Source organism: Balaenoptera ricei, chromosome 2 (genome assembly GCF_028023285.1).
Source record: "Balaenoptera ricei isolate mBalRic1 chromosome 2, mBalRic1.hap2, whole genome shotgun sequence".
In the NCBI taxonomy this organism is placed as follows: domain Eukaryota; kingdom Metazoa; phylum Chordata; class Mammalia; order Artiodactyla; family Balaenopteridae; genus Balaenoptera; species Balaenoptera ricei.
Window position 1 is genome coordinate 151,609,679 of NC_082640.1, and position 22,859 is coordinate 151,632,537.

General features: G+C 54.0%; 1 protein-coding gene across 2 annotated transcripts; it reads right to left on the reverse strand.

The window, feature by feature from the left end:
- Positions 1 to 3: 3 nt before the first annotated feature.
- Positions 4 to 22,233, reverse strand: RAB15 (RAB15, member RAS oncogene family). Of its 2 annotated transcripts, XM_059914455.1 has the most exons (7): positions 22,064 to 22,233; positions 6,510 to 6,570; positions 5,517 to 5,577; positions 4,942 to 5,019; positions 4,172 to 4,261; positions 2,875 to 2,940; positions 4 to 2,716 (listed from the first exon to the last, which is right to left on the reverse strand). In XM_059914455.1, the coding sequence occupies exons 1-7, from the start codon at positions 22,185 to 22,187 to the stop codon at positions 2,558 to 2,560; spliced, it is 639 nt and encodes a 212-aa protein (XP_059770438.1). In that variant the 5' UTR covers positions 22,188 to 22,233; the 3' UTR covers positions 4 to 2,557. The 2 variants fall into 2 exon arrangements, with proteins under 2 accessions (XP_059770438.1, XP_059770439.1); XM_059914456.1 differs by lacking the exon at positions 4,942 to 5,019.
- Positions 22,234 to 22,859: the final 626 nt, after the last annotated feature.

The window sequence follows — 22,859 nt, forward strand, 5'->3', positions numbered from 1 at the left end:
CTGTGACTTGAAATATTCTTTATTTTGTAAACATCTGTGTTTAAAATAGATGAACCCTGCTCACAATTCATATCCTGGACCCGAGACACAGCACACGAAGTTTACCCGTCACAGGGAGATGGTGGGGCTCAGGAGCAGGTGGAGAGCCTGGGGCTGTGCCGAGCCTCAAGACGACAGGTGCAAAGGTGGTGAGGAGCCAACAGGCAGGCGCACCTGCTCAACAGTCTAAGGCCAGGTCCCAGGCTACCTCCGGGACTGGAGAAGTTTAGGGGTGAGAGGCTGATTCTGGTACCTCATGAGCATAGCTGCACCCTAAAATCCCAACCCCCCCCTCCTGCCCCATACCTCTCCCCAGCTGTGGCCCTTATGGATGGGGCTTCTCAGGCCATAGAATCCTAATCCCAAGTTTTCCCTTCCAGAACCCCTAGGGTACAGTAAAAATATAGTCCCTCTTCCCCAAGGGGGCTAGGAGAGAAAGGCAATGGTGCTCGGCCAGATCTTCAGGGAAAGCAGCAACACTGACCACAGGTTGGAGCCAATGGCCAGTATAACTTCCCCTCCCTCGAGTCCCTGGCTAAGGGCACACCGAGGGTTGGCACTGCTGACCTCCCCACCCCAGAGTGATGCTGCATGTTTTAACACCTGAGGAGTTAGTCCTCAAGGAAACATCCTCAGCTGTGGTCGTGACTTCGTCCTAAAGAGTCAGCTCTTTACATTTCTCATTAGCCGACGATTTATAACTATTCCTGCCTTCCTTTTCCTTCCACTATGATAACCCATCCCCCATTTCTTCATCCTGAGCTACCCTCTCCCGCCCTCTCCTGATTTGATAAGAGTCAGAGGAAAGGTTTGGCGATTTCATCCCCCACCCATTTTTTCAGAGGAGTAAGGAAGTGGGGCTCTTAATCCTTCACGTGTGTGTGTCCTGGATTTTAGTCCTTAATTAGTGAATGTTCGATGCCCAGTTTTGTTTTCACTCCAGTGCCAGCCATGCAACGCAGCTTAAGACCGATCTTCCTCCCTAGGCTTCTCCCATCTTGGGAAGGTGGGGAGGACCCCTACTAGGGCTGGTAACTGACTTGTTTCCTCCTTAAAGGGCCTCCTGCAAACGACTCTTGGACCATATGGGGTTAAAGAAACTTCTTCCTGAAACAAAGGGCCCTGGAGGAGGGAGTCCGCTTCCCTCCACCTGTAGCCACAGTGCCGTTGGCAAACCCTCAAGCCTCTGAGTCAGGAGCTAGAGGAACAAGATGAGCACTTGGTCTTGAAGGCTGAAGGGAACAGCACCGAGCGTTCCTACCCAGGGCTTGCCTGCTTTTTGCTCATGAGCTCCCTGCCCTTCTCCCACAAACTTTGGGTCTCGGGAAATCCTTGAGAGCGGAAGGCTGGGCTCGGTGAAAGACCACCATCGTGGTTCTGTCACCTCTCACCTGCCAGGGTGGTGGGGAGATGCCCATCTTACATAAGAAATGGAAGATGGGGCCCAGGAATCCCTGCTGCTGCCGAATTCCCCTCTGGTTTGCAAACTGCTGTCCCGGCTCTTAACCTGATATATAGGAGCTGGTCCTTCACTTCCAAACACTCCCCTTCCCAGAGTGTGTGGTTGGCCCCAGGGCTCTCCTTGCCCTGCAGTGCCCTCAGGCCTTGGTCCACATCTTTAAATTCGGGAGCCCGGGGGCAGGGAGAAATAGTGCACACGCTGCACGGCAGGTAGAGAATGGAGGTGGCTTTTTATCCCTGCCACCCCTCATCATTTTTTTTTCTTCTCTGAAGCTCAGTTCCCCCAAGAGGCAGGAGGGCAGGCAGCCAAGTGCAGCAGAAGCTGGGGACGGGGGGAAGGACAGCCCCAGGCGTGGGGACCACCAGTTTGGGCCTTCCTTCCTCTCTTGCCGTTCGTCTTTCCCCGGTCACCGGGGAGGCAGGCCCATGGCACAAGAAGGGGCGGTGGGGAGGAGAGGACGGGGAGAATTTCCCACAAAGCGGGGTGGGGCTTCTCCCGGAGCAGAGCAGGGAACGTGCCCCTGAGCCTGAGTCCACTCCCTCGGCCCGGCAAAGAGGGAGGAATCGAAAGGTGCTGTACCAGCAGCCACACGGGACACGTGGGGGGTGGGGGGAGGGCTCTGATAGGAACACAGCTGAGGGGAAGGGACAGAAAGAGAGGTGGGAAGAAGCGAGGAGAAGCGGAGAGGAGACCAGATGCACTGAGAGAGAAGGAACCTCCAGTGGCCTTGACTCCAGACTGGGCCATCGTCTGGGACCTCAGGGTAGTGAGGCGGTGCTCGTAGCACATCAGGGGCTCGAGGCAGGCCTGTGGCTGGGGAAACAGGCTGGAGGGGGCCATCCCGGGGGGGAGGACGGGAGAAGGGGGGCGAGGCTGCTCGGACAGGACAGAGGAGCTGCTCCCTGGAGCCAGGCAGGGGGAGGAGCAGCGGCCGAGATTCCACAGGGTCACCCGAAGGAGAAGAGAAGCAGGGCAAAGCCCAGGCTCCCTGTGTGCCCGCAGCCCTCCTGGGGGGAGAGGGGACTGTGCGGGGCGGGGGCGCTCCACGCAAGATGCTCAGCACCAGCAGGTTTTCGAAGAGTTCTCCGGGCCCTCAGGTTTGCCCTCATCCTCCTCCAGCTCCGCCAGGGCCAGCTCATTGCTGGCGGGTGTCCGCAGACCTTCCAGCTCCTTCCTGTGGGCCTGCAGCACCAGCTCGGTCAGGCGCGTGAAGGACTGGGAGAGCAAGGAGCGCAGTTAGTCCAGGTCTCCCCTCTTCCCGGCACCCCTGTGGCTGCCCGCCCTGGGTGGGGCTCATCTGCTCTCAGCTGCTCTGCTGCCTCGTCCTCTCGCCTCCCTGCCTCGCTGGACTCAGCTCAAGAGATGGGACTCACCTCTTTAATGTTGAGGTTGGTGCAGGCACTTGTTTCATAGAAGTCCATGCCATACTCTTTAGCCAGCTGCAAGAGAAGAACATTCCTGAAAGGGAGTCGCTAAGGGAAGGGAGGTGCCCGCAGCACCTGGTGCATCCTTCCTGCCACTGCACTCAGGGCCCGTGCTGTGTCGTGACAGTTTCTCAGAGTAGACAACTTCTCAGATGAGAGTAGGACTTCCTAAGACACAGGCTAGCAGAGAATGGGAGAAGATGCTCCACAAATGCACCACCCCTCCCCACCTACACACAGGCACACATATACACCCAACACACACACATCACGTGTCAGGAGCCAGAGACACAAAATTATTGTGACAAACTAATGAAAAACATGGGCTTTGAGGTCAAACAGACCCAGGCTGGAATACCAGTGCTGTCACTTAAGAGCGTATGACCTTAGACAAGTTACTTCTTCCCTCTAAGCCCCAGCTTCGTCATCTGTTCAAAGGGGATGACAGCATCTATCAACCAAGGCTGTGGAAGGGTTAAATGGGGTCATGCATCTGTAAGCACTTGCTTAGCACAGGGCCACACATACAGTACTCAACAAATACGAATATTCTAGTAGGAGTTGGCCTCTATTTTCAAAATTTTCAATGACCATGTATTATTTTTTATACTAAAAAACAATTTTATTTCAAGTGCTAATGGGATGCTATTGACTGAAGAGGGAGAGAAAAACTCTTGAGGCCTTCAGAGTAAGTGGGTGACTCTGGCCTCAGTGGTACCCATCTTTCTTTCTGTTCTCTGGGAGGACGGTCTCCCTGTGTGCTTGGACATTCCCTCAAAACCATCCTCCTACCCTCTCTGCCGCCATGGCTTCTCCGAATGTGGGCCCTTCATGCCTTCATTTCCCTTCCTACCTCTTTTCAAGTGTAAGGAGGACAGGGGGTGGGTATGGAGGGGTGGGATGACTGTAGGACAGAAGCTATGCCTGGATACTGCTAGAGGAGAAGGGAGCGACTTGAAGTCCCTCCTCCGCACTAACCAAGGTGGGCTCTAAGGCAGAGGTAATCCTGCTTTGGGGGCCTTGGAGCTGGGAGAGGTCTTTGTTTCAGGATGGACCCCAAATCACTGTCCTAAAGGACAGAAAACAAACTCTCAAGGATGGCAATTCAGCCAGTGCCTTAGGCTACTGTGGCGGTAGGGGGGTGTCTGATGATGGTGATAGAACCCTGGGACCCAGTTCTCAGGCCTGGCCCAGGAAGCCAGCCAAAAACCCAAGGGATGGATTCAGCCAGCTCACTCCCACTTACCTGCTGCCCTTGCTCTCTTCCCACCTGCCGTTTCTGCTCTTCATCAGCCTTATTCCCTATAAGGATCTTCTGGACACCTTCTGGTGCATACTAGGGACAAAGGACAGACAGAACTGCCAGTGAGTGCTGCTTTTCCCCCAATCTCCCCACCCATATAGCCTACACTGGCTTCCACACCAGCAGCAAAGTTAAGAGCCCTAGGGACAGAGTGGGCTGACTGGGTGCAGGTGCCAGGCTTCCCCAAGTACCATGGCTGACCCCAGGGGTCCCAGAGGGATGTCACGGGGACTGTTTAGGGTAGAAGACACTGATGCTTCCTCGGGTTGGGCAACTGGAAAGGACATTGGACTTAAGTCCAGCCCCTCACTCCACAGATGAAGAACTGGGGACTCAGAGTTCATGGCTTGCCCAGGGCTCCACAACTGTGGTGGCAAAGCCAGGACTGGAACCCCAGTCTCGCAATTCCACCTGGTCCTGACATTTCAGGAAGGAAGCTGTTCCCAGCGTAGGCTCTGTCCTAATTCATTTCAGGGGAAGACACAGCCATGGCGGCCTGGCAGGGTACAGAGCATGGAGGGCATGGCTGCTTGGGCTTCTTCCTCATGTCTTACTCACCCAGAGGTCTTGATCCGGGGCTGCAGAAGGCAAGGGTTCCTGGTAGTGTTTGCTCACCAACCCTGACAGCTTCAGCCCTTCCCATGTGGCCTTCACTTTGCTTTCCCCCCTGAGGTGCCCTTCCCCACCCCCAAGAGTGAGGCAGCACATCCTACCTCATCCACATCACTGACCCACTTCATGATGTGCTGGTAAGAGCGCTCGCTGCTAATGTCGTAGACTAAAAATATTCCCTGAGAGAGAGAAGGAGAGAGAGATGGGGCAGGTACATGCACACAGAGACAGTGCACAGTCATGGGGTCAGAATTGGGTGTGGTACCTTAAATGCTGGGTCCCAATCTCCCTTCTTCTGCTTAGCACAATGAAGATCCCTCAGCACCCAGAAAAGTCTCCTTCTCTCTCAGACCCCCAAAGCTGTTGCTTCCTAGGCTCATCACAGAGCTCTCTGAGGCAGAAAGGCACCAAGACTTTGATGTGGTCTTTGGCCCGGGGAGGAGGGTGGAAGTTGAGGGTGAGGGTGGGGACCTACCAGTAGTGAGTGCTCAGAGAGTAGCTGATGAATGAATGATCAGTGAACGACTGAAAGACCGCCCTGAGCCCACCCCCCTCACTCCCCAGCAGGCAATCCGAGGGCCCATATGGGGATGAGTGGCACAAATATCTCAAACGCCCAGAGCCAGGAGTGTGGGTGGCAGCATCCCACCTCTAAACCCTGAAAATAGCGGCTCACCTGGGCCCGTCGATAGTACTGCTTTGTGATGGTCTGATATCTCTCCTGCCCCGCTGTGTCCCTGCAATAGAAAGCCAGCCCTTCAGAAGAGCAGGGACCATGGAAGCAGGTGGGGAGGGGAGGAACAGGAGCTGGGAGACCCTGTGCCTTTGCAGGAGAAACTGGAGAGCTGCAGGGTGAAAAATCAGTGGAGCTTTGGTCCCCAAGGGCATCCAAACGTATCTGACTCTGCAGCAGAGAGGGCTGGTCATAGGTGCTGACAGGGCTTGTGGGTCCTTGTCAACTGTATCTGCACTAGGAGCCACAACCATAACTGGGTCTTGGATAACTGTCTCTAGGAATTGGCCATTGTGGCCAGACTGGTGGGACTGCTCCATCTCCAGTCCCTCTGGGACCTCTGCAGGCAATGCCCATACCACTCTGAAATTGGGAGGCCGCTCCAAATGCTGGAAAGGCAATGCTTCCAGGAGCAACAGGCCAGAGAGCCATAGCGGCCCCCTGTGGCTACTTATGGGAACTCCACTGTGCTGTAGTGGGGAACTCCCACCGTAAGGATGGGGCGTAGCCCTCCCTCCTTGGAATCCTACCTCAGTGCTCTGCAGGGCAGCAAGGCCCAAGGGAAAAGTTTTATTCGAAGACAAACCCGCAGTGCTTAGTTTGCCAATTCCTTCTAATTCTTGCTTTTTGGTGACTTGCGGTCAGTCCCAAAAGTTTCTTAAGAAAGAGATGAGAGGGAACTCCCTGGCGGTTCTGTGGTTAGGACTCCGCGCTTTCAGTGCCAAGGGCCTGGATTTAATCCCTGATGGGGGAACTAAGATCTCGGGAGCCGCAGAGATGAGAGATTAAGGCTCATGGGAGCAGGAGGTGGGCTTTGAGACTTCTGCTTCTCTCCATCGAAGAGGTGGCCAGTTACTCCAGATGAAGCCTTGGGATTTTACACATGGCAGTGGCAGCTAGGGAGAGCCTCAGGTCCTCTCCTCCTACCCAACTCACCAAATCTGTATCCGCACTTTGATGCCGTCTACCTCTATGGTCTTCATCTTAAAGTCAACACCTGGGGAAAGGAAGTGAGCAAGAAAGTTAGGAAGGGGGCTTCCCTGGTGGCACAGTGGTTAAGAATCCGCCTGCTAATACAGGGGACATGGATTCGAGCCCTGGCCCGGGAAGATCCCACATGCCGCAGAGCAACTAAGCCCATGCGCCACAACTACTGAGCCTGCGCTCTAGAGCCCGTGAGCCACAACTACCGAGCCCGCATGCCACAACTACTGAAGCCCACGCGCCTAGAGCCCGTGCTTCGCAACAAGAGAAGCCACCGCAATGAGAAGCCTGTGCACCGCAACGAAGAGTAGCCCCCGCTCGCCACAACTAGAGAAAGCCCGTGCTCAGCAACAAAAAATAACATAAATAAATTTTTAAAAAAAGAAAGGAAGGATACCCGCTGAGAACTGAAGTATGGCCCAGGGCACTCATACCTGAGGGTCTCCTTTTGGTTTAATTTGGCAGAAAGATGGCACAAGGTAAAGGCCTTCTTGAACCAAAAACTGACCCTCAGGGAGTGTCCAGGGCTTTGAATGGGGCTTCCCTTCCTCCTTGAGCTGCGAGTTGCCAGGAGTAAAGGGCCTGTGGCACACGGGAAGTGAATATGGGGGAATCCACTCAGTTGCTGCCTTACTTAGCCCCAAAACGTGTCTCACTCTACTCCCGTGTAAAGTCTTCCTTATTTATACTTCTGCAGAGAACCACTTGTATTTATCCCTCCTGGAACTCTAATCCCTAGGAATAGCAGTCCACCTCATTTGCCTGGGTTTATTCTCTCTCTGCCTTATTAGCAACCAGGAGGGGGGTTATGGTGCCGTCATGAATGTGGGGAAGGCACAGAGACCCTGGCGAGAGAGGAGGACTGTTTCAGCCCCACAGTGTGTATTAAGCCCTCGGCTCCTAGCAAAGGCCCACCAAGGAGACGGCCTAGTGCATCTGTTGCTGACTAGGCCCTTTTACCAGAGGAGGCATTGTTGTTTACTAGAAGGAGCATGGGCTTCAACGTCAGGCCTGTGCTTGAATCCTAACTCTGGCCACTTAACTCATAGCTATGACCTTGGGCACCTCTGAGCCTCCATTTTCTCATCAGTAAAATGGGGACATTACCAATCATTTCAGTGGGTCACTGAGAAAACCAAATGAGATACAGTGCCTGGCACCTGGTGGACATTCAGTCGGTCGCAGCTATCACTATACCAAGTACAGCCCTGGTCTACATGGGTGCTCCTGGGTCACTGCCAGTGACCACATGAAGAGGCAGGGGCACAGCATGTCGTTGGGGGAGGGAGGGTAGACAATCAGGGTTCTCAGGCTCATCTGCCCAGGGGCTTGAGGAGCTAAGCTACCACAAGACACAGGAAACGTAAGGGATTTGGCAAACCAGTCCAGCGCAGAAACGTATCTGGGGAATTTTGCAGCAGGAGAAGTCAGCACCACCAGCCGCATGCAGGCTTGAATCTGAGTGACAGCAGTGATGAGGCACCTCTCCCCAGCCCTAACTGTGCCAGGCACTGTGCCCAGTGATTCAAGAGCTGTGTCTAGGAAGTTAATTAAGCTGCAGTCCTCGTGCACTCCCTGGAGACAAGTCAGGAATGGGCACCATTAACCAGTGTTCAGGTGAGAAACAGGGTGAAGGCAGAGTTCTGGCCCGTAGTCCCCAGGCTGCACAGCACAGCCCCAAAGGTGCCAGAATCCCCAGCGCCCCTGCCATTCCACGCCGGCATTAGTTCTTTGCCAACAGGAATACTTCCCCCCTTATCCACATTGTCCCCAGCTTTCCACAAACACAGACATTAAATTCAGGCTCTTCCCTCTCACCACTGAGACCAATCATCATTTAATTAAAAGGGAGAAAAAGATTCAGATGGGACAACCTGAACTAAATCAACTTGCTTGGAAGTGAATCATTTTTCACCTGCCCAAGCTGATTCATATCTATTGAGCTGTACTTTTCCAAATGGGTAACGTCTGGCAGCCATTCTACCGAGGGTGCCAAGAAAGTAAAAAAAAGAGGAGGGAGAAAGAAGGAGAGGGGCCTCTGGCCTTGGTGGGGGGCAGTAGCGTGCTCACCCCCTCCCTAGACAAGCAGTTGTCAAGAATTTGCTTCTCGGGACTTCCCTGGTGGGCCAGTGGGTAAGACTCCACGCTCCCAGTGCAGGGGGCCTGGGTTCGATCCCTGGTTAGGGAACTAGATCCCGCACGCCAAAGCTAAGAGTTCGCATGCCACAACTAAAGATCCCACATGCCACAACTAAGACTTGGTGCAGCCTAAATAAATAAATATTAAAAAAAAAAATTTGCTTCTCCCCAACACCCAGCATAGAAGGGAATCAAGAAACCTTTGTTCTTTCCTGGTACAGTGCCTTCTTCCCAGGAGAATCAGTGATTCTGTTCATTTTATAATAAAGCCAGCTCATCCTCGTACCAGCCCAGCAAGCCCAGTCAAAGGACAGCACCTTGTGCAAAGTGGTCACAAGGGTGGGGAGCTGGTGAGAGAGAGGAATCTATATCCTTTATTCCACAAACTTCTATGGGAACTTACTTTGTGCCCTGCACAGTGCTAGATGCAGACTAAGTGGCCAAAAAAACAGATGGTCCTTGCCCTTACAGAGCTTATTAGACAGGAAACAAAGGCCCAGGGAGGTAAGATAACTAGCCCAAGGTTGGCACAGCAAGTAGCAGAGGCCTGTTTGATGGCAGAGCCCTTGCACTGTTTCTTGGGGGAATGACAGGAGAATAGTGTGTTAACCAGGCAGAGAGGCCTTACCTACACTTTTCTGTTTCTCTCTGGAGAAGGGCTCAGCTGGGGGAGGAGCCCCCAACACCAGGGAGCTTTCCCTGACAATGAAGGCAGGTCTTAGGAGAGGCAGGGCTGATAAGAAGACAGGGAGCCGCCCTGGGAGTGAGCGCTGGGCTTGGATTCCTTCTCCCCTCTTCCCTCGCTTCTTAGCTGTGTGGCCAGGGACCAAGGCTGGGGAATTCTGGCGGCTCATGGCACCTCCCCACCACCGTCTTGCAACCTAGACCCTCCTGACCACCGATAAAATTTGTTGTAACATCTCTGAGAAATAAAATGCATCAGTATTGGCTCTTCACCGGCACTAAGGAAGAAACATAGAAAGTCTATGCCTTCTGAGGCATCTTCCTCTCCCACCCACTCCCCTCTTTTTTAAATTGAAAGATTAACAGCCCAAAGATCTTCTAGTTGAATCTATTGCTCTACTCTGCTCCCATACACCCTGCACCTTCCACGGTGTCCATCTACCAGTCAGCCCTGGCCTGCCGTGACCTGTGCCCATCCGTGGCCCCTTCCCTGTCCCTGCGTGGCTGTTGGTTTTTTTCCACTGCTGAGCACTGCAGGGCAAAGTCAAAAGACTGGCCTTGTTTAGTCGCCTAGAGACTCACGCTTTCTCACCTCCGCCGGCCCTCGCCGCTGCTCAGAAACTGTTTATTACAGGTGGTTCACCCACCACGTTCCTCACAGCCACTGTCTTCCCTGCTGAAGGGCTCAGTCCCGGTCCACCCTCTCCCTACCACTACCACTGAAAGAGAACACCCTGTCCACTGTCTTAAGGGCAAAGTGACAGCTGCCTGATGAAGTCTTGCTGTGAGGCCCACCTAATTTCCTCAGAATGTCCTGTCGTCTCCACCTTCCCCGGGGCAGAGTCCTCTATCCTTTCCAAGTCTCACCTCTCAGCTGTCATCAGCCCCCTCTAGGTGTACATCCTATCCTAATAGTTTCCCCCCTCTCTGTTGCACCTTCAGACTCTTCAGGGAGAAGAGAGATTCTTCATCTGTCTCCACCCCTGGTGTGTTCTCATCCTGGCTCCTCTAAGGCAGCACTTCTCAAACTTTAAAGTGGATGCAAATCATGTGGGGACCATGTTAAAATGCAGATTCTGATTGAGTCGGTGTGAGATGCGGCCTAAGATGCCGCACGAGCCTCTGGGTGAGGCTGATATTACTGGTCCCTGGATCACACTTTTGACAGCAAGCTTCTAAGGACAGTGGTTCTCAAAGTGTGGTCCCCGGACCTGCAGCATCAGCACCGGCATCAGTCAGGGCTTGTTAGAAATGCCAATTATTGGGCCTCGCCTCAGATCTACAGAATCCAAAACTCTGGGCAGGGGTGGGGGTGGAGGTGGCTAGGAATCTGTGTTTTAACAAGTTCTCCAGGTGATTCTAGTACGTGCCGAAGTTTGGGAGTTCCATCTGGACTGAGACTTTGCATGTGAAGTGTCAAGTGAGGCAGCATGGGAGTTCTCCGATTCTCAAGGTGTACTTGGCAGATGCTCAGCTTTAGAATCACCTGGGGTGATTTAAAAAAAAAAAAAAAAGATACTACTTTGACTTTCTACTTTCTAGACCTAATGAATCAGAATTTGAGAGTGAGGCCCTGAAACCTGTATTTTTAACAGGACCACGGGTGATTTTTTAGATAGAGGAAAGTTTGAGGGTTTAATTTAGTGGAAGAGCTATCCATTGGCACTGGAGTCAGAAAGACCCGGGTCTGAATCCTGATTCTGGTACTTGCTGTGTGGCTTTGGGGAACTCTCAACTTCTCTGAGCCTCAGTTTGCTTGTCCATAGAATGAGAATACCAGTGGCCTCCTAAGGGTTGGTGTGGGATATAAATTAGATAATATATGTGCAGCTCCTCATAGGTAGAAGATAGTTCTCTCACTCCTACCTTCCCTTTGCTAAATAAAGGCTCCCTGGGGAGGAGCCAGGAAAACAAACCCAGAGCACCCTTGATGTGGGAAGGATTGCAGAGTCTAGTCCCTTGCTACTCCACTACCCTTGCTCATCCGGAGACCGGCAGCATCCACGTCACCGGGGAGCCTGTTAGAAAACGCAAATGGGCCCACCCAGACCTACTACATCTAAGGCACACTAACGTTTGAAAATCACTGTCTAGCCCATCTCTAGGTAGAACACACGCACGGCTCATGATACTGCTAAGCATTATAGCACACGCCCTGGCTAGGGGATCCAGAGCCCTTGGTTCTCATGCCAGCCCTATGAAGGAGGTAGGGGCAGGGATTATTACCGTGAGGTACAGAGAAGCCAAGTAACTTACTCCCTTCCCACACCCTATGGCTCAGCCAGAACTGCAAACAGGTTTCTTAAAACCTACCCAGGGCACCTCACTTGATCAGTGGCTTCCCAACCCTCCGAGGCTGCAGACTCTTACTGCCTTTTGTGTCCCGCCCCTGCCTTCCCCACCCCTGTTCTGGTATAACAAGGCGTCTAGTAGTGGGTACACATGGAGCAAGCCCACCATAACCTATTATCAGGGAGCCCCTTGCTCCCTGAGAGCTCATGATTTCACTAAGCCCAGATGCATTGCCTTGCACAGCGCCACGTCAGCATCCCTTCAGGAGGACCGGCTTCCTTTCCCGGGCACAGGGGACACCCAGGTGTGAAGGAACAAGCAGCTACCTCCACATCGCTCCGGTAGAGGTTCTTGGAGACCTTAGAGCCCCGGGAGCAGAAAGTCAAGAAGACGAGGCCTTAGGTACTGGGGCTGGGGACAGAGGGACAGGGCAGGGGAGACGGCACTGGCACTCCCTCAGCTCCTAGCTACTGCCCCAGTCCACAGTGGAGGGCCTGTGAAGACCATGGAAAGAAGGGAACAGGGCACATCCAGGGGAACGGCACTGCTTCCCATCACTGTCTGCCTCCAAAGAAAACCCTGGAAAGCATGGAGGGAGTGCAGCTCAAGAAACAGAGTGACTTGAGGACACGGGGAGGGGGCGGGGGAGGGGTGGGCTGGGACAAGGTGAGAGAGTGGCATGGCCATATATACACTACCAAATGTAGAATGGATGGGTGGTAGGAAGCAGCTGCATAGCACAGGGAGATCAGCTCCGTGCTTTGTGACCACCTAGAGGGGTGGGATAGGGAGGGTGGGAGGGAGACGCAAGAGGGAGGGGATATGGGGATATGTGTATACGTATGGCTGATTCACTTTGTTATACAGCAGAAGCTAGCGCACCATTGTAGAGCAGCTATACTCCAATAAGGATGTTTAAAAAAAAAAAAGAAGAAGAAACAGAGTGGCGAGGTCATTAACAACACAATTGTGAGGTCAGAGTTTGGTTCCAATCCTGCCTTTACCACTAATTGCCTGTGTGGTCTTGGGAAAGCTACTTAACTTCTCTTTGCCTTAGTTTCCTCACTTGTAAAATGGGGATGGCAATCCCTGATGTCAGAGAATTTTTGTGAGGATTATGAGATAAGCTACAAAACCCATAACACAGAGCCTGGCACAAAGAGCTTCATTAAATCTTAGCTGAAAAAGCTATCTCCTATGGGGGGGATGAGATTAGGGTCATGGCTTAGGGAATAGAAAGAGCTCTAGAAAGTAGGAGGGAGCTCATGTCAGGAAGAGGAAGCAGAGTGGTGCAGAGAGGGGAGACAGCCACACTAAGCTGGAGTGTTTCAACAAAAAGTGAAAATGCCACCCACCATGGGAGCCCCATGGCCCCCCGAGTCTGGCTACACCCTAAATTCTGGCAAAGCTAGGTGTGCCTGTTGGTGAGCCAGCACCTCATGGGTTAATGTCAGGTGCCAGCTTGCCTGCCCGCCCAGTGCCACATGCTTCAAGTGGAAACAGGACTCTTCTGGGTGCCAAATGTTATCACCGTGATCAACCGCAGCCCAGAGGCCCGGCAGCCAGCGTGACCTGAGCCTTTTCATCAGCAATGAGACGCCACCACAGGAACAACTTAATACATCTGAAACCCAAGGCAGATACCCAATCCCTGGAGCCATGTTGGCTCTGGTTACCAAGCTCAAGTCCCAGGAAGGACCCCAGCCCCTCCCCCTGCAGGAAACCAGGATGTAAGGGACAGGATGTGTGGAGCTCACGTGGGATGTGGCAGGAGGTCACCCCGAGAAATCCTAAAACAAACTGTCGGGGAAGGCAGACCCTGCGGGGAGGTGGCTGCCTGACTTTGCCACCCCAAACAAGGCACCAGCGTAATCCCTTGCCCTCAGCAAGAGAGGAAACCATTTCCCTGCCAGCTGAGGGACAAGGGAGGGGAAGAACAGGGAGAGGAAGAAGACAGAAGGAGAGCTAAGAGACAAAGCTTAAGAGAAGATTCCAGGCACAAGTGTGCCTCACACCAGTCAGGTGAGGGGCGGGGGAGAGTGTCTTTGTCCCAAGCCTGCCACTTAATGCATCACCCTTCTGTCTGGGAACTCTTAGCCTCACTGTCTGTGGGGCTGCATGCCACTGACTTCCTCTTACCCAGCTCCGGAATGACTGTCCCTCATGCTGGCCTCGTTCAGGGGAAAAGATGCCCCCAGGCTCTCTCTTGAAGGGAGAGTCTTTGGAGACCCTGGACCCAGGAACCCAGGGGCTATTATCACGCAGAAGGGTTTCCCAGTCAAACATGGACTCCCGTGATGTGGAGAGGAATGCATGCCCCAGTGCCTGAGCCCTAGGATCTCCTACTCCAGAGTCCTGGAGGGTCACTTCAGCAGCCTGGCTGAGCTGATGGGCATCATCTGACACCAGCAGTGACCCTGAGCAACAGGCAATATTGATCTTAGTGTAAGACACTGACCTGTCATCTCTGCATTCACCAAAGAGGACCCCACTTGCACAGGGATCACGGGAGCCACTTTCTTGCTCCTTGCTATGTCTGAGCTTCTCCTAAAGCATGTATCTGAGCAGAAAAGGTAAAAGCTACTGGAAACTGTTCACCCTTTACAAAATTCTCCCCTTCTTCTCCCCTCTTCTCACAGTTCCAAACTGTACATGAGTATATAATGAGTTTCTCATTGTGAGTCCCAAGAAACCAATACTACTTGCAACTTCCCTCAGGGAAGAGCAAAAGTTCTCTAGGAAATGTACGCATGCATTCATCCATTCATTCATAACAAACTATTATTGAATGCCTACCATGTGCCAGGAACTAAGCTAGGTACTTGAAGACGCAGCTGCAAATAATACAGAAAGATCCTTGTCTTCAGAGAGCTTCTATTCTAGTGCGGAAGACAGATAATAAATAAGTAAACTAGTAATTTCAGAGAGTGATAAGTGTTGAGGCAAAAGCAGAATAATGGAGTAGAGGATGAGGGCGCCCGGGCACAAGCTGCTTTAGAATGGCTGGTCAGAGAAGATCTTTTAAAGGAGGTGACATCTGAGCTGAGGACTAAATGACAAGAAGCTACCAGCAGGGGGAAGATCTGAAGGATCAGGGCCCCAGGCAGGAACACATTTCAGTCAAACTTGTAGTTCCTCAGAAGAGAAAAAAAAGAGGGGCCACATTATTCTTTCCTCTATGATAAAAGAGGGAAAGCTCAGCAAGGCCCTGCCCTTCTCTGGGCTCTCCTGGGGACCCACCGGTATCACGCACGTGTGCATACACATTCATGGACATAGAAACACACATTCATGGACATAGAAACTTGTCTGGAGGCTCTAACTGAAGAATGTACCAAGAAACTTCTCAAACACTTGCAAGGCCAACTTGGAGACTCCCCGACCCCCACTTTACGATGAGGTCTCTACAGAGACTGGCTCACGGGTGTAAAGCACACCATCCCTGTGCAGAGTAGGTGTTCGGGAAACATCGGTCCCCTTGCCCTTCCCACTGCTGCATGCACAGACCTCCACAGGGCCTCCGGGCCGTGTGCCACGTGCTCCAGCTAACCCTGTCCTGCTCCCCTCCAGCAGACCCTTGACCTGGGCCTTGCTCCCTCAGCCGGCTGCTGAGTGGTCCGCGGGTACCGCTGAGGCAGCCGAGACCCGCCAGGCTTCTGACCACTCACTCCTCCGCCCTCCGCAGAGCCTCTTCTGGGCTGGGCCGTGTTGACAGGCGGCAGAAGGTTCCAGGAGGAAGAGACTGGAGCCCGGAGCCTCAGGAGCAAACATCTTGGAGGGAACAGGCCCTCTCGATGCGTCTGCCCTCACACGGAGCCCACAGAGCAAACTCCCAGCAAGGCTCTAGCTGAACTTAAGCTGGTGCGACCACGGCCAGGCAGAAGAGTAGCAGCCCCGAGTCGTGAGGCGTTTTCCACACACCCCGCCCCCAGCCCCGTCCCCTGGGGCACCCTGCTTAGTCTTCAAGGCCTCACTCAAATGTCACTTCCTCCGTGAAGCCTTCACCAACCGATGCAGGAGGAATTTATCACTCCTGTGTGATTCCAAAGCATTCTGACATGGCTTCTGCATAAATTCTGCTTGTCTGTTTGGACGCCTGACTCCTCAACAGCTCTGTGAGGGCACAACAGCATCTCGCTCACTTCGTAGTCTCATTGCCTGGCAGAAGGCAGATACTCAGTGTATATTATTCAACAAAACTGAATCAATGAAAGAAAAAAAAATGAATGAGTAGGTGTGTGAGGGAATAAATGAGTGAATGAATGAAGTCAGTACATTCCAGGAGAAAAGATCAGTGGAGAGAAAATTGTAATCAGAGAAGAGGGATCAGAGAATGACCCATATTTTGAAGCCAACTGTCGGCTCTCTCTTTGGATCATGGGGCCCCAGTCACAGAGTTCTCCGTAAATATGCTATCAAAATAGTAACATGCGGGCAACACTCAGATCTCATCCTCAAAGGTGCCCTGGCCAGACTCCTCAATCACGACCCCGGACTGTCCCCCAGAGGGTCATGTCAAGGAAGCAGACTCAGCCAACAGCAGTGGCACAACTGTCCCTCCAGCCCAGAGCCCTCAGATGGGGTGAGGGAGGCACACGTCCTCTCCCCTTTGGCTCCCAGGAGAGAGGTTCTGCTTGGCAGCCTTGGATGGGCCTTCTGGGGTGAGCAAGGGCATGCCCAATGCAGTTGGGGAAAGTGGAGGAGAGGAGATAGTTCAAGTTGGGGTCACCTGCGTGCAAGATGTGAGTGTCACTTCCCTCGAGCCTCAGTTTTCCTAGTTATAAAATAGGGCCAATGATTAGTTCTTTCCTCCTCAGTGGGAGGGATTAAATGTCCAGGAAACTCTGTGGTCCCCTTGACAAAGCACATTACCCAGGGCAGAATAGCCAAGGAGAGGTCAGAGGCCTGTGCAGAAAATTGGCACTTGTACAGGGAAACAGGCGGAAATATTAGATTACAGAAAAAGGCACTCTGAGAAGAGGTGGCAATCAGGGTAGAAGAGTAATAGCCAAATATCGACTTTCTTGTTATAAAGCTCATCACCAAGCTGTCTGGGAAGCAGGGAGGAGGAGAAGAGGAGGAGGAAGAAGCAGGAACCAGGGCGCTCGAAGCTGTGGGTGAATCTGCAGTTGTGCAGGTGGCACAGGTGCACAGAGCAGCTGAAATGAGGGCTTCTGAGCCACTCTCAGGGATCATGTCCTTGGCGGGGGGGGTGGTGTGCACAGCAGGGCTGGAGGCAGAGTGACACCTGGCTGAGGTCGGAGCCTTGAGGCAGAGCCGTCCTCTCGGGGGGTCACGTCTCTCCCCACTCCTCCGCCTCTGCACAGCCTCGCCAACTCACTCTTCCTTCTCAGCCCCGGCACTGTCAGGGCAAGGGGGAAATAGCACCAAAGCGGAAATGAAACCCAGAGTCTACTCATGTGCTCCCCAGGAAGGGCAGCTGGCACCCCGGTTCCCATGTTGTTCACTGCTGTCCCCCTAGCTCCTTGCCCGGCTCAGAGCGGCGGGTGCTCTGCAGAGTGCCCGAATGACCGAATGCACGAGGGATGGTCGGGATGACCTCAAAGCACATATCGACAGTTTGTTCATCTCCAGCTTTCTTATGAGCTAGGGATAATCATAATACAATGAGAGCAGCTGCCTTTTTTTTTTTTGAGAGCTCTGCCAAGTGCTTTGTATCTGTTAGCCTCTGTAATCTTCACAAAGACCATTAAGGAAGATTCTGTTACTATCTTCCATTTACAGATGTGGAAATTAAGGGCAGAGACGTTAAGTGTCTGTAAGGGCACGCGAATCTTAGACCTGTGGTCTGCGCTCCTTCTATTCTACTCAGCTTCTCACCTCCCCTTCCTTTCTGCAGGCCTCCCAACACGGTGGGGAACACAGACCCACCTGACCCTCCCGCAGGGTACACAGCATGTATACACAGTGCCTTACGGTCTGGGGGCCCGCAGACCTCAGGACCACGGTGCCCAAGCATTGGCCCCCATGTTTGTTAGGCCACTTGATTGCAGGCTATTGATCTCTCCCCCCTGGTCCTTCCCCAGCCCACTCCCCCATCTTCAGTTACTCACAAGCCCTTTCCCCAGGTAAGGAGAGCCAGTTCAAACAGAACTTCCTGAGAAAGATGCTACTGCAGCAGCAAACCCAGCCTGAGGAACCAAGCCTGAAGCCACAGCTGTTCAACCAGTCAAGCCAGAAAATTATAGGCCGAAGCCTCCTAGAAGCCCAGAAGGTGGCCTTTAAGATAAAAAGGTCCCCAGAACAGGGACAGAGATGACAGGGTCTCAGGGAAGACCAAGGACTGGGGGGAGAAAACCAACTCACGGGCAGTCCCTACAGCTTGCATGAACGGCTGACACGTGGCCGCCACACAGAAAGGAAATCAAAGGTCCCCTGCACGTAGATGTCCACTAGGATGGGACATCATCTCCCCGCTGGGCAGGCAGCGCCAGTCACACAAGGCCCTCTCAGATTTGAACTACTCGCTGCTTCTGGAGGGAAACAAGAACAGGTGATTGCGTGGAGTTTGGTGTTGGTGCCACAGGAGGGGGAGGGGTGGAAGAGAGAGAAGGGACGAGCTGAGAAGGTCCTACGTGCCCACATACTACCACTGGTCTCCCCTGACTGGTCTCCCTGCCCCAAGGCCTAAGCCCCTCTCCCAGCCAACATCCTAAGTGCCATCTTCATCCTGTCATCCCCCTGCTCAAGAAACCCTTGACAGGGACTTCCCTGGTGGCACAGAGGTTAAGGATCCGCTTGCCACTGCAGGGGACAAGGGTTCGATACCTGGTCCGGGAAGATCCCACATGCCACGGAGCAACTAAACCCGTGCGCCACAACTACTGAGCCTGTGCTCTAGAGCCCGTGAGCCACAACTACTGAGCCGTGTGCCACAGCTGCTGAAGCTCACGTGCCTAGAGCCCGTGCTCCACAGCAAAAGAAGCCACCACAATGAGAAGCCCCCCGCGCACCACAACGAAGAGAGTAGCCCCTGCTCGCCGCATCTAGAGAAAGCCTGCGAGCAGCAACAAAGACCAAATGCAACCAAAAATAAATAAATAAATTTATAAAAAAAAAAAAAAAGAAACCCTTGACACCATTGCAAAGGCTGGAGTTCCAGCTCCTCAGCCAGGCCCTCAGTGCCCTCTGCCCTCATTTGTTCATTAGTTTAACATTGATGGAGAGCGTGCCTGGCCCTGTTCTAGGACTATGAAAACAAAGAGGAATGAGGTTTGGTCTGACCCTCAAGGCACGTGAAGTATAGTTTGGGAGACAGAGAGATAAACAGAGGAATGTTCTCCTCCCCTAAAAACTCCCTTCTGTTCCAGCCAGACTGCCCAGAGTTCCATGAACACCCACTGAATTCCCACCTCTGTCGGCTCTGCTCCCGTCGCTCCATCTGCTCCTTCCCCTACAGGAACTGAGATGCAGCCCACACTGCAAGCCCTCTCTCCAGCCTGCCCTCCTCGCTGAGCCTCCCTGAGCCTCCCTGCTGCTTCCGGCCACAGGGCCCCTCTCCTTCTGCGACCTCCTCCATCTAGCGCTTTGTGTAGCGTTAGCACTCATGCACGGGCCCCTCACCACTCACGGGCTGCCTCAGACCAGTCTTGCGTGGTTATTTAGCTGCTGATACCGAATGTAATACCTTCATTACTAGCAACAATAAGGATCATCATCCATCCCCTACATTTGAAGAGTGCTTCACAAAGTGCTCGCAAAGAGATTCTCTCATTGTGGCCAAGGCTCTTTTTCGCCTGTGTTGCTTCCCCAACTAGATCACAGGCTTCTGTGGGCAGGAAAAGGTGGACTGCAATCTGTCTCTAACATGCCTGGCACGGTACTTTGTAGTGAATGCTTAATTAATTGGCTTAACAGCTGAAGAAACAGCAGAAAACATCACAGCGCTGACTGCCCGCCTCTGCATGGGCCCCTTCAGGGTCAGCACAGCTGCATGGGAAATAAATGCCGGTGGCACGGACCCAGCTCAGGGCCACCTGCCCACCTGGTGACCAGAAAGAAGAGGGGCGGTCAGTGCCTCCACCTACCTGGGAGGTCTCCTCACTGCCCCCTGCAGGCCCATTTCTGGAATGTCACATGCTCTTACAGTAAGTGGCCTAAACAGTGAATCACAAATTGACATGATCCAAGAATCTGAGCTCTGTCTTGGTAGTAATTGGTGAATTGCCCTGTTTTCCCTATTCCACAGAAGCAGCTCTGGGAAAGGTGCAGAGATCGATGTCCATGATGGTAAAAGAATGTGTCTCAGATAAGGAGCAGCTTGGGAGAGGTGACCCTGGGTTTTATTCTTCTGGGAATCTTCAGGTCGCAAGCCCAGATACAGGACATACTTTTTTTTTTTTTTTGGAATAGATAAATTAATGAATAGGACTTGGTAGTACCCATTTTCTTGGCTCCTTGATTTGTCTCCTGGCTGCCCCTTCCATCTCCCTGGGGAACTTTTTGTATCCCAGAAGGGAAAGCTTTTCTTGACCATCCAACTCTTCTCCTAAGTCTTAGTTGCAGCCAAAAAACACGCCTAAGACAAGGCAGAGTCACAAGTGCTGTGGAAAGCTTTAAACTGGAAAGCATTTAAGAAACCCAGTGGGGCAGATTTTAAAAGGCTGTTGTGAAGAAAGGCAGGTTTCTCTCTCTTCCATGGAATCTAAACTCCTAAAAAGTCCTCTCTATCCTGGGGAAAGGTGGACCCAGCCATCAGTGCAGAGAAAGTGCTAACCTGCTGCCCTTTGTCCTCAAGCCTGCAACCTGTCCTCATATCCCATCTGGTTCCTCAGCCATTCCCAGGCGTTTCCCCAACATCTCCTCTTCCCTGAGCCTTCCCCAGAGGCCCGCAGCCCTCCCTTGGTCTCCAGACCTGTCCCATCCCTGAGATGTGTCTCATTCAAACAGCAGCTCAGCCCAAGCTCCAGAGCCTCCTAGGAGCTAACTTTCCAGCTCCCCTGAGGAAGATGAATGCATCTATCTGTCCCCTGATTCTGAGCCCCTTGAAGATAGTGAAGCAAAGAGAGAATGAGACCCTAGGAGCTCAGTGATGATGACAACGGTAATAGCAGCAGTCTTTTACAAACATTATCTCATTTAATCCTTACAACAGCTGGTAGGACAGCTACCTGTAGGATAACAGGTAGGAACTGTTATCATTCCCATTCTACAGATGAGAAACTAAAGCTCAGAAGCTTAAGTGATATTCAAGGTCACGCTGCCCCAAAGTGAGGTTTCCAGGTCTGTCTGACAACAAAGCCTGCCTCTGAACCATGAGGCTCTGGTCCTCCTGGCTCTACCTGCTCCCTCTTTCCTCTTGGCAAGGAGTCTGTGGGGGGGGGGGGAGGGAAGGCGGAAGTCTCAAGTGGAAGCCTAGTCTGGGGCCCTTCCTGACAGGAGAGGGGACCTGGGCGGTGCTGAAGCCACTCCAGGACATCACTCAGGGAACCCGTTAGATGTGAGTGGAATGCCCTCCACTCAGACCTCTCAGAGGAGGAGGCCACTCAGGGTCCAAGAGGGGACTCTCAGAGGGGAGGCCACCCACTCCTTCCCAGAACGAGTGAGCCCATAACAGTCCTGTCCGGGATGCCACAAGGCCTCGTCCCTCTAAGCACAGGCTCCAGCATTGCCAGAGCAAAGAGATCTATTCTAAGGTGAGTCCTGCCTGCCTTCTGACCCCCTTGCCTGGCAAGTAATCCTCCTGGTCCTCATCCGCCTTCAAAACAGATGCTTCAGCTGACTGCTTTTCTGAAGCTGGCTAGTAAAGGCCCCGTTCACCGGCACATTGGCTCTCACCTTAGCCATGCCCTCCTCCCAGGTGTCCCACCTTGTGGCTTCCCTCCACAACTGTGCCCTGTCAACTCAATCCCTTTGGCTCCTCCCTTCCTCCTCTCTTCCCCCTCCTGGCTCCACACTGGGTCGCCCCTGGACTGAGGGTACCCAGTGACTCAGTAACTCGGCTCCCCACACAGCGAACCCCTCTCCCCGAGCACAAGCTTTTTTTTCCCCCTCCCGCTCTGCACCTGAGGGTGGGGGGATGTCATATCGGTGGCTTTGATTCTCACTGCCCCAGCTTGGGGTACCCAGGCCTACGCCACCCTGTTGTCTCGGCTTCCACGGGGAGGCTCCCCAGCGTGAGGCCCGAGCGGCTTCCATAGTCACGGACAGCAGCAGGGAGCCTGTCACCTCCAGGAACCCAGGCTTAAATCCCCAGCCGGTGGCCCCTCACCCCGGGACTCATCCCCTCGTTCTCGCCTCCCACGACACCGCCTCTAGGCGGAGGGGCGGACCCTTGTTCCCGGGCTGGGGAAGGGGCAGGGGCCGCCCCGACAAGGGGCGGCGGCGGGGAGGGTGGGGCGCCCGGGGCGCCCCCGGCCACCGCCCCTTACCGATGGTGGAGATGTGCGAGGAGTGGAACTCGTTGTCGGTGAAGCGGCACAGCAGGCAGGTCTTGCCTACCCCGGAGTCCCCGATCAGCAGCAGCCGGAACAGCACATCGTACTGCTTCGCCATGGCTGGGCCGGCGGGCCGGCGGGCCGGCGGGCGGGCGGGCGGGCGGCGGGCTCAGCCCCGCTCGGCCCGGGCCATCGCGGCGCGCGCCCGCCCGAGAACTGCGCCGGCGGCGAGAAGGAAGCGGGGCCGGCCCGCGCCGCCTCGCCGCCGCTCGCTCGGTGCCGGGAAGCGTGTGCGGCGGGAGCGCGGTGGGAGGAGAGAGCCGGCCCCCGACCGCCCCTTCCCCTGCGCCGCCGTCGCCGCTGCCCGGAGAGGGGGCGGGGAGCGCGCGCTGGGGAGGAGACCCCTCGGCCGGGGTGGGGCGAGGGCGGTGCGTGCTCCCCGCCCCAGGGTGCGCAGCCCGGACAGGGACCCGCCCCGGGACCCGCCCTCTTTACGCCGGGACCCGGGACAGAGCGGTGAGGGGGGTGGGGAACGTTTTTGTTTACCTGCAGACCTTCTGAATGGGGGAGTTGAGATGAGCTCCCACCCAGCTCACCTCTACCAAACTCGGCTTTCGGGTCTCGTCCCTTCTCTCCAAATCGCATGCCGAACCTGGCCCTGCCAGCTCCAACCCAGCGGAGCACCCCGCCCCTGCGGAAGCCTACTGGGCGGGGGAGGGGGCAGTGGTTGGTCCTCACCTAGGCTCACCCCTGGGTCGGAAGGCCTTGATCTGAATCGCGATTCAAGCAC